Source organism: Eschrichtius robustus, chromosome 11, assembly GCF_028021215.1.
Source record: "Eschrichtius robustus isolate mEscRob2 chromosome 11, mEscRob2.pri, whole genome shotgun sequence".
NCBI classification, from domain to species: Eukaryota; Metazoa; Chordata; class Mammalia; order Artiodactyla; family Eschrichtiidae; genus Eschrichtius; species Eschrichtius robustus.
Window position 1 is genome coordinate 86,365,509 of NC_090834.1, and position 12,027 is coordinate 86,377,535.

A 12,027-nucleotide genomic window follows, 5' to 3' on the forward strand; every position below is an offset into this window, starting at 1 on the left:
TACTTTTAACCTATTGTGTCTTTATATTTAAAGTGGGTTACTGGGACTTCCCTGGTAGCACAGTGGTTAAGAATTCACCTCCCAATGCAGGGGACACGGGTTTGATCCCTGGTCAGGGTACTAGATCCCATGTGCATGGCACAACTAAGAGTTCATATGCCACAACTAAGGAGCCCACTGGCCGCAACTAAGACATGGCACAACCAAAAATAAATAAATAAAATAAATAAAATTTTTAAAAATGGATTAAAAAAGAAAGTGGGTTATTTGTAGGTCAGCATATAGATGGATCTTGCTTTTTTATCTAATCTGACAGTGCCTGACTTTTAAATGGGCTGTTTAGATTATTTACATCTAATGCAATTATTGACACACGGGTTTAAATCTACAATCTTGTTATTTATTCTTTGTCCTACCTGTTTTTCATTTCCCTTTCCATCTTTACCTGTCTTCTTTCACATTAACTGAGTGTTTTTTAATCATTTCATTTTATCAACTTTTTTGGCTTGTTAGACAAATAACTCTTTGTTATATTATTTTAGCTTCAGGGTCCATCATAAACATCTTTAACTTACCAGTCTACTTTCAGTTGATATCATACCACTTGACAAATATAGTATAAGAACTTTTCTTCCAGGCTTCCCTCGTGGTGCAGTGGTTGGGAACCTGCCTGCCGATGCAGGGGACATGGGTTTGAGCCCTGGTCCAGGAAGATTCCCACATGCCGCAGAGCAACTAAGCCCGTGCACCACAACTGCTGAGCCTGCGCTCTAGAGCCCACGTGCCACAACTACTGAGCCTGTGTGCCACAACTACTGAAGTCCACACGCCTAGAGCCTGTGCTCTGCAACAAGAGAAGCCACTGCAATGAGAAACCCACGCACCGCAACAAAGAATAGCCCCTGCTCGCCGCAACTAGAGAAAGCCTGCGCACAGCAACAAAGACCCAACGCAGTCAAAAATAAATAAACAAATAAATTAATAGAAAAAAAAAGACCCTTTCTTCCATTTCTCTTATTGGCATTTGTACTGTTGCCTTCATATATTTTATATCTACATGTTTTTATCTCCATAATAAAATTATTATTTTTTTGCTTTAAACAATAAATTATATTTTAAAGAAACTTAATAAGAAATGAGGTCTTTATATTGCCTATGTAGTTATTATTCCCAGTGCTCTTCATTTTCATCTGATACCATTTTTCTTCTGCTTGAAGGACTTCCTTAAACATTTATTGTTCTGTAGGTCTGCTGGTGACAAATTCTTTCAGTTTGTGAATAATATCTGAAGTCTTTATTTTGTCTTAATATTTGAAAGATATTTTCATCGGGAGATGATTTCTATACTGACAGGTTGGTGTTTTTTTTTATTTTAGTTTTTAAAGATGTTCTTCCACTTTCTTCTCACTCTTATTGTTGCCAACAAGAAATCTGCTGTCAGTCTTATCTTTATTCCTCTTGTATATAATAAATGTCTTTCTCTCTGTGTACTTATAAGATTTTTCTCCTTATCACTAATTTTAAGCAGTTTTATTATGATTTTCCTTGGTTTCTTTTCTTCGTGTTTCCTGTGCTTAGAATTTGTTGAACTTCTTGGATGTGCGGGTTATAGTTTTCACAAAATTTGGAAATTTTTCAGACATCGTTTCTTCCAATATTTTTCTGTTCTCCGCTTCTTCCCTTCAGAGACTCTAATTATTAAGAGATTAGGCCATATGAAGCTTTTCACATCTCACTGATACTGTGTTCATTTTTTTTTTCAATATATATTTTTTTCTTCTCTGGCTTTCAATTGTGAATAGTTTCTATTGCTATCTCTTCAAGTTCACCAATATTTTCTTCCACAATGTCTAATCTGCTATTAGTCACATTCAGTATATTTTTCATGTCATACATTGCAGTTTTCATACCTAGAAATTTGATTTGAGTCTTTTTCTATCTTCTATGTCTCTATTTAACATGTTCATTCTTTCCTCTAGCTTCTTGAATATATGGAATACAATGATAACAACTGTTTAATGACCTGAGTATTAATTCTATAATCTGCATCATTTCTGGGTCAGTTACAATTGATAGATTTTTCTCTTTATTATAACTCTGGACTAAGTGAGCTGAAGCATCTCTGTCTCCCTGTCCCATAGTTTGCCCTTGTCATTATTGCAAGTTGACGCTTTGTGTGTTTCCAGTTTACAGCATTGACTCTGCCCCAGAAATCTTTCTTATTACCTACTCCAAATATAGCACCACATCAACTGGGACTTGCTTTGAGTTTGTTTGTCCCTTCTTGGGAACTATGTGTTTAGGACTCTACTAGCACTGGCCAGCTTGTGAGATAGCAAGCTACTGTCTCCCTCATCCTTCTGCCTGGCTTTCTCAATTAATGTACCCTACTCATTCACTGAGGTATCTACTACCACACTTGGCACTCACTGGCAGTTGTTTGACTGGATTTTGGCCTACAGACTGTGTAGTTTTGTGGCCAAGAATGACTTACAGGTTATGGCTACTTAATTTTTGCATTCCACCCCAATTGCTTAGTAGCTATGACCTCGAGTAAGTGATTAACATCTCTATATTTCAATTTCCTCACCCATAATGATAGTAATGACACCTACCTTATCAGGTCGTTGTTAAGAGTACATGTAACAATGTGGTACAGAGAAATTAAAATAGTGTCTGGCTCGGCATTTGCTGTTGTCACTGTTAGAGTAAGAATTCTAGACTCTAGAGATCTGACTCTGTACATCACATTCCTAGCCATTATGTAATGTTCTAATGCCTTCTGGACAGTCTGCTTTGCATGTTAGAGAAAATTTCCCTTCTGTATTTGTGGCTGAGCCAGTTTCTCTGGTGCCTAAATGCCCTTGTTCTGCTTTCTGCCCTAAGCACGTCCTAACTGTCTATCCAGCCAGAAGTAGTTGGCTAATAGCTTTCTAAGTCTTGAAGTACAACAGGACTTGTTTTTGTCAACACTAGGTAAAATCAAAAGACAAATGAAAAAGAAAAAAGAAAGCATTTAGGAAAGGTAAATCACCTTTCTTCCTTATTGCTAATTTTTTCTTCTAAATCTATTTTTAATTTTATCTTACCAAGTCAGAGAAAAACAAACAGGAATGGCACTTTTGGTACCTTACAAGCCAGCAATTTTTTGTCTCCTTGATTTTTCTTTCACTGTTCAATATTTCACATTCAGAAGATGGAGAAAAGGTTAGGAATACACATAGAACATTAAATTTTTAAATTAATAACCAAAATGGATATAAAGAGTTTCAATAATTATAGAGTAAAGCAGCAGCTTGTCTAAAACACAGATACATACTGAACACCAACTTTTCACTTCTAAAAATATCTAAGAAACACTATCAAACTAAGTGGCATATACTTTCAAGCTTATTTTAGAAAAATTAATATTGATATTTTGAAAACAAATTTAAAACCTAATGAAATTTCCATCTAAGCCAGGAAGCATCATGATCTGACTGCTCAGGAATCTTGAAATTAACATTTCTTGTTTTGAGGTAAATGGCTCATAAACATTACCTTTTCTGTAGGATTAATTTGTATCCTTCTAGTGATGTTCCCTCAGTGGCCTTGACTCTCACTGGATGACCAATAGCTAGGCAGCCCTGAGTTATCGCTCGGCTCAGGATCATTCCAGTCTTCCAATGAATAGAGAAGGGGGAGAAAGGTCTAAATAAGTTAAAAGAACCAGAAAATTCAACAATGTGTCACAAATAGTGAGGTCATTATGCCTGGATAAACCCGGATATTAACAGTTGCCAAAAGTGAAACACTACCCACAACTTAGCAGTCAGTGAGCCCTGCTCAGAATCAGTGATGTTCTGTCGGACAAGGGTGGCATTTTACAGTTCAGTGCAAAATAAAACAGACCTTGATATCTTCATTTGTCCTTTTTTTTTCTGTGCATATTTCACAGTGCAGCAACTTGGGGTCCATCACGTGTCACTTGTTATACTTATAACTACAGAGCTTACTTGAAATATGTATGCACAGAAAAAAAAGAGTGCAGTGAACTGAAAAGACTGAAACAAATCTTTAACCTTGTACCAATTTAAAGCTTTACTCTGGGTCTAAATACCATGGGTTAAACATTTTAAGGTGGTTTATGAACTGCTTTTGTTTTAAATGTTAGGATTCTCAGATGAGGAAATTGATTGAGAACATTGTTTGAATGGCCATTTAACAATTTTCTTACTTAGTGGATCAACACAGCATTTTAAATAAGTGACAACCACTTAGGAATTTATTTACACGTATTGAGGATTTATGTCATGGAAACTTCTCTGTTAAGAACAGGTAAAATGATTTATTTTGAAAAAAATGATAGAACTTTAAACCTTAAAAGATTTTCAAAATTGTTTTCTTTTAGCATGTGACTTTTATTTCTCATGTTTTTGTTGTGTGGAAAAGAACTACACAATGACTTAGGAAAAATATATTTTTCTAAATTTTTGTTCTAATAAGCCCTGAATGGAATCCTCTTTTGAACATGCCTGTCTATACAGAATGGGAACTTCTTGGAGTAAGAAAAAAGAATCACCACTTATTAAGTGCTTTCTGTATACCAGATTGTATGCTTGAACTTCACACATATTTTCTCATTTAATCACCCCAGCAACTGTGCAAGACAGGTGTGACTAACTTCATTTTATATATAAGAAAACTGTGGTTCAGTGCAGCTAAGTAACTTTCTCAGCGTCACACAAAGGATTCTAATTCTGATCTATCTAACTCCAAAACTCATACTCTTTGCATCAAGCATTTCAATTATTTTAGGAAAATTTTTAGACAAGTACAGGTTTTCTGATATCATGAAATTCTATGAACAGATACCATAGAATTACAGAATATGAGATCTGGGAAAATAACCTTCCACATCAACTGGTCCAACTCTTTTACCAGAAGACTAAAGCCCAGATATGGTATGTGACTTACTTGAGGTCACATAAATGTTCAGTGGCAGTCCTAAAACTAAAACACTTCCAATCAATGCTCATAAATTGGTCAGATATAGAGCAGTGTTTTATATTACAGTGAAATGGCATAAGTTTTGAAGTCAGACAGACCAAGAATCTTTCCTCTACCAGCTACTAGCTTCAGTTTTTTCAGCTGTATAATGAAAACCTGCACAGTTTTTATAAGATTAAATGAGATAATAAATGTGTATAAGATGCTTAGCATATGTTTAACAAAATGGCAGATATTATTACTAAATCAGAAATAAAACACAACTTAGGGATAGTAGTTAATAGAGTCTCCAGGTTGGAAGCAGATTTAAGAAATATCTAATCTCATTCTGCCTTTGTCTATGAAGTGGATAATATTTCTTAGTACCTTTGTGACTTAGTTACTCTATATTTTTGTTTTTAACTCTCAGAAAAGCAAAAATAAAAGTTAAGGGCAATCCAAAATTTCATATGAGAAAATAGTTTCAATCTCTCCTACCCCCTAAACTAAGTAGCAGCAAACTTGCCTGGGTGACTCTGCACCCATGGAAATGCTAAAAAGAAGCAAAAATAGTCCCCAGGCAGGGGGCAAAGGGAGGCACAAGAAGGGTAGATATAAGCTGTACCATCTCTTTCCAGACATAAATATTTGGTGGCAATTACAAAACATATTTCAATAGCAAGAGGGAAGAGGAGAACAATTATATGTTCTCAGTTTAAATCTGATTCAACAGTATAAGAATAAAGTTAAAAAAAATAGTGCCAATACACAGGAATAAAATATGTTAGGCATTGTTCACATTTTATACTCAGGGATTTCTTTTAAAACTATCCTTACTAAGACCATATGCCATCACTATATGGTGCTAATCCACCAAGCTCTGCGAACCTCAACAGTGAAGACTAAGGAGTGGAAGCAAATGATATTCAGACAAATCTCATGAAAATGGTGAGCCTGTAGAGTATACCTAAGCTCTGCACTAGGTTTAAATACATTCTAGAGTATTAACTAATCAGCACATCTAAAACTGAGTTGAATGCTCACGTCGGAGCCCTCCGCACTAGACAAACCAAGAGCAGAGCATAGATTCACGACAGTCAACAACTGATATGCTTTCACTTGCATGCTTGTGTGCATGAGGGCATCGGGAACTGGAGCAGCACAGTGAGCCAGTGAGCCCAGGAAGTTACTCAGGGAGAGCAGACACTCTTGGATACCTTTGTGACCAGCCACACACTGGCTGCAGGCCACAGGGTCGATGGTGCTATCTGAGTCCCACTGCCCTCTTCACCACTTGAGAAATTCCGCTTTCTGATGGAAACAGAGGCATGAAGGACAATATTGGGGTTCACCTATACCATGAGAAGAAGCATGTTTTTAACTTACAGTCTGAAAGTTAACCTTCCTCAACATATTTACCCAAAATAATCTAGAACATTATGTTTCTGATTGAGGTCTCTTTTGAAACAGTAGTGTTCAATCCTATTAAACTCAATTCAATTAATATGTGTTGAGCACCAGCTCTGATATGGAAGGCCCCAGACTGTGTGGTATGGGATATTATAAAACATTTTTCCTGCCCTAAATAAACTTACAACTGTAAAGGCGATAACACACACAATTTCATGTTAAGCTCCATATGTTTGATTAAATAGTGCTATAGTATGCAAAGAATGGTAGGCTTATTTCTGCAGGAGCAACAAAAAGTGAAGCATCTTGAAAGAGGTAACATCTGGACCAGGCCTCGAAGGATGAAAACAGTTTGACAGGAATAATGAAGAATAAAAAGGTATTCCAAGCAAAGGAAAATAGTATAATCAATGCACCTTAGGATTTATGGGTAGTCTCAAAAGGTAAATTTGGCCAAACTTAGAAGGAGTCAAGTGTAAGGCTACGGAGTTAGGTGTCAGTAGGGCTTTCAAGCTTTCAAGCAGGAGGGACTGGATTACAGAAGATTTAGAAAGGTTGACCTGGCAAGTGTAAACATAATGGATTGCAGAATGGAGAGATGAAAGGCAGGGAGAACAGTTGAGAGTTTGTACAACCTCATAAGAATAAAGGGACAGGAGCTGAGACTTCAGTGACAGTTGTGGGAATGGATGGGAGGGGGCCGACTGGGGAGACACTGCATCTCTATCCCATGTGTCTAATCAGATGACAAACGCCAAACGTATTGTGCACCTTCTAGTGTTTCTCACTTAGACCTGATTGTCAAATTAACAGTCATTCATGCCACCTGTCAGAATTCTACTCCTTCATATTTAATAAACTTTATCTCCTAACTTATATGATCACTTTCCCTGAATAATCATGCTAACTTCTAAAGTGCTAATCCTTATTTGTATAGGATTATGGGAATCTGCCAACTTATGCTTTAAACTTAGTAACTGATGTTGCTTCAATAACAGTTAAAATCATTTTCTAATATTGAAAAGTCTATTCTAAATCTTTGCTAATACTAGATATTTGTTGAGTTGCACATGGTTTTTTAAGAAAACAAAAGTTAAATAATAATTTAAAAGGTAATGTTTTACAAGTGTGAACAGGCAATAACAAAAGGGTATGACCAATATATTTGATAATTATTCTATAATTATCTATAATTATTCTATAATGGAAGATAGTTACTTCTCTAGAGAAGAAAATGTCATATGACTCCTATATGTGAAAATAAAATTGTAAAAATACAGCAACCCCACCACATAAGCAGATTTGATTTACAGCTCTTTGATTGTGTATTCCCCAGTTAGCCAGTAGTGACTGATTCTGGAGTGGAATCCCCCGCAGTTTCTGAACAATGGTAAACTATATTCTACTAATCCATCCACCACAGGACATGGCATTTAAAGTAGCACTCTTAGTCAACCTCCTAACTCCAAGTTGCCATCACACTCAAAACTCTCCTCTGCAACTGGGAAGAAGATTGTTTTGACTGGAATGTCAGACAGAAGAATCGTACTGCCAACTGCTTCTTTGTACAGCACCTGCTGCCAGTGCCTAGATTCTTGTTATCTCCACAACATGGTTTAATCTTTTAACAGTTGGCTTATTGGTGAAGAGCGAAGGGGTCCTTTGTGTCTGTCTTGGGTTGGCACCCAGTATTAACACCATGCTGTTCTCCGAGAGATATTTTGCTGGACGGTTCCCAAGTGATTCCACATAGACCAGACAGAGCCAGGCCCACTAACTCAGCTTCATTTCACGTTATTAAAAAAGAAAAATCCTGCCAAGTCTGGGGTTCTAATACACTTAAAACTGACAATGGCCATTAAATTCTCTTCATGATGTCACTTTCTTTTTTCTTTTTAATTTTATCTGATAGCTTTGTTTTAGATCAAATGTTTAGGAAGGTGGGGGAGATAAAAATTGGAATTCAGAAAAGAAAAGTGCTCGGACAATCTGCAACATAATATGCCATGTGTGTCTCTGTGTGAGTGTGTGTGTGTGCACATGTGTGTGTACATGTGTGCATTCACGGGCACGTGTATAAAAGCATTTATGTTGAGACAGGTCTCCAAATATATACCATAATGTATGTCATTAGAAAACCTTTTTAGGTCCTGTTGAGAATCAAAACAAGAAACTTTCTTTTATTCTTTTGAATACCTATATACATAGCTTCCTTTAAATGACCATTATGATTTTGCTTGTCTGAATAAACTGTGCTGATACAGATGATGCCAGTGATAAAAATGATGCATACATGTACTGGGCCAGTTAAAGCTTCTTGTTTAATTTTCTTTCTCCAAATCACCAATGAAAGTGGAGTAGACTTCAATATTCCTGTGCAATTTCAAAGTAATAAGGTCTTTTCCTACAGATCTACTGAGAAGCAAAATACAAGACAATGAAATTTTTCTTGAAAGAAGGAGCTCATAGACCACAACCTTCATTCTAAACAAATTGTTTACTACACAGAAGTTTTATAAGGTTTTTCCTTTTGACAGTAATTTTAGGACCAAGTTAACTAATTTATTATACAAATTAAAATCATACCTACAAGAAATGTTCTAAAATCTCTTTCCTCATATCCCTGATATTCACTCTTACTGTTCCCATTCTCTAAATCTATAGCTGATCAATCCACCCACCTCTAAGACCAAGAAATAGAAAAGTTGGGAAAGCAGAAAATATTAGCAAGTACCTAATTATGCAACCAAACAAGGGAAAATATCTAGGATCTAGGTGTGCAGTCCTCAAATAGATTCCAACTATTGGTCTAAAGATAAGGAAGGGACTTGCAGTTTTATTTAAAGTTCTGTGTCCTATTCTAATGGCAATCAGTTCAAAATTTAAATTAATTTTTAAAATTTTCTCCAGTACAAATTATCTGTAGGAAATATTATTTCTTGAGGACTTGCTCTCCAAAGAAATAGGACAGTAAAGAATTGTTTGCCTTTTCCTAGCCTCCTTTGTGACATACAGAATAATATATTCTGCTAGCATCCATGACTGCTTAGTTTACAAGTAAACCTGTAACAAACATGCCATAATTCTAAAATCATAACTTGGTGTTTTTCTTACTGTTTCCATACTAAAATTTGTCACTAATGTGCTGCTTATGTCTGATCATACTAAAAGGATGGGATCGAAATCAGTTTCCTTTTCATTCTGACAGAATATATGACCTGCCAGACACTGGAGTATATTTTTCTGCCATATTTTCCCATAACCAGGCATTCCTCAAGCTATTCTTCTCATGAATCTTTTTTCTTTTATATTAACTACCATGAAGTTTGTCTCTCATCCACTTCATGGAAACATATAATTTTATTTCCCGTAAACTAGAGCAATGTAAAAATGTTGCCAATTTAAGTAACAATAGAACGAAAGATGTATTCACCAAAATTCTCCACTTGTAGTAGATTCCAGATCTTTTTTTAGAAATGGATAAAAGAGCAACAGGTTGTAATTGTCAGGGTTATATCTGTCTTCCACATTACTAATAAGGATTATATGTTCCAAATTTTTCTCTGTAGGAAAGGTTTTACTTGTCAATACGAGATTTAAAAGAACAGTCAGGGGTTGGGCACTGATATCTCTATCTCAAGCCGATTTTAAAACGTATGCATCAAGAATATCGGCTTTTGCTCCCTCCTCTCTATCCCTGTTGTAATCCTCTTAGTGCCTTCTTTACTGCCATGAGCATCAAGATTCTACAATAAAATGCCCTGTAGACATCCATCACCTCTGCCTGAATCTCTCTTTAAAAGTGCTCCTTTTCAGGTTATTAAATTGCTATTTCCAATGTACTGATCACCTCTCTGTATATAATCGGAGACATTTTTCTGAAAGGATTTCAAAGGTTTCATAGCTAAGGGAGGGCCATTTTTCTTTGAAAGATTCTCTTTACTACCCAGTTTATCAAATCTTTGCTTTCTTATACCACTATTCTGAGTAGACTGAAATTTTATTCGAAAAAGATTTCTTCTTCTAAAAATACAATAGTGTATAAACTTTTAAGATGACGTGTTTTCTCACTTTCACTGAATCATTAGAATGAATTAATAGTGATAAAATAACTGTGGATTGTTATTCTCTCATTTTTCAACATTAGAAAATATAGTTTCCTTTTAAAGTTCTACTTTGGCTTAAAATCAAGGAGAGAAGCCTTTCTTGTTCTTTTCTTCTGACAACTCTCCACTATCCATTATTTTTCCCCCAGGTTTGACCTGCTTTCTATTGAATGAGTTAATTAACTACTGAATTCAATTCCATTTAGCTAACTCTGAGTATCTAGATACTGCAGCAGAGACAAGAATGATCAGAATGCCCTTTGCCCTCTAGGTATTTCTAATCTGCAGGGCAGGGGTGGGAGGATAAGATAGGGACCTCCTGAGATATTTTCCTAGCACAGGATCAAATAAGATCTTGTCTCTGCTTGAATATTTCCAGTGGCTCCTTGTTTTGTACAGAATATCCAGTTGAATTAAGACCCTTTATGATATTGAGCTGCATGAGCTGCATGTATATTTTGGAGATTAACCCTTTGTCCGTTGATGCGTTTGCAAATATCTTCTCCCATTCTGAGGGTTATCTGTTCGTCTTGTTTAAGGTTTCCTTTGCTGTGCAAAAGCTTTTAAGTTTCATTAGGCCCCATTTATTTTTGTTTTTACTTCCATTTCTCTAGAAGGTGGGTCAAAAAGGATCTTGCTGTGATTTATGTCAGAGTGTTCTTCCTATGTTTTCCTCTAAGAATTTTATAGTGTCTGGCCTTACATTTAGATCTTTAATCCATTTTGAGTTTATTTTTGTGTATGGTGTTAGGAAGTGCTCTCATTTCATTCTTTTACATGTAGCTGTCCAGTTTTCCCAGCACCACTTATTGAAGAGGCTGTATTTTCTCCATTGCATATTCTTGCCTCCTTTATCAAAGATAAGGTGACCATATGTGTGTGGTTTTATCTCTGGGCTTTCTATCCCGTTCCACTGATCTACATTTCTGTTTTTGTGTCAGTACCATACTGTCTTGATTACTGTAGCTTTGTAGTATAGTCTGAAGTCAGGCAGCCTGATTCCTCCAGCTCTGTTTTTCTTTCTCAAGATTGCTTTGGCTATTCGGGGTCTTTTGTGTTTCCACACAAATTGTGAATTTTTTTGTTCCAGTTTTGTGAAAAATGCCATTGGTAGTTTGATACGGATTGCATTGAATCTGTAGATTGCTTTGGGCAGTATAGTCACTTTCCCAATGTTGATTCTTCCAATCCAAGAACATGGTATATCTCTCCATCTGTTGGTATCATCTTTAATTTCTTTCCTCAGGGCCTTATAGTTTTCTGCATACAGGTCTTTTGTCTCCTTAGGTAGATTTATTCCTAGGTATTTTATTCTTTTTGCTGCAATGGTAAATGGGAGTGTTTCCTTAATTTCTCTTTCAGATTTTTCATCATTAGTGTATAGGAATGCAAGAGATTTCTGTGCATTAATTTTGTATCCTGCTGCTTTACCAAATTCATTGATTAGCTCCAGTAGTTTTCTGATAGCATCTTTAGGATTCTCTATGTATACTATTATGGCATCTGCGAACAGTGACACTTCTACTTCTTCTTTTCCGATGTG

General features: G+C 35.9%; 1 protein-coding gene across 5 annotated transcripts in view; it reads right to left on the reverse strand.

The window, feature by feature from the left end:
* Positions 1-12,027, reverse strand: part of DCDC1 (doublecortin domain containing 1) — a 476,122-nt gene that overhangs the window by 210,398 nt on the left and 253,697 nt on the right. For all 5 annotated transcript variants that reach the window (XM_068555102.1, XM_068555097.1, XM_068555098.1 and 2 more), the window contains 2 exons: positions 6,186-6,320; positions 3,541-3,659 (listed from right to left, as the gene is read on the reverse strand). In XM_068555102.1, coding sequence (XP_068411203.1) covers positions 3,541-3,659; positions 6,186-6,320 — 254 coding nt within the window. The remainder of the gene's footprint in view (positions 1-3,540; positions 3,660-6,185; positions 6,321-12,027) is intronic.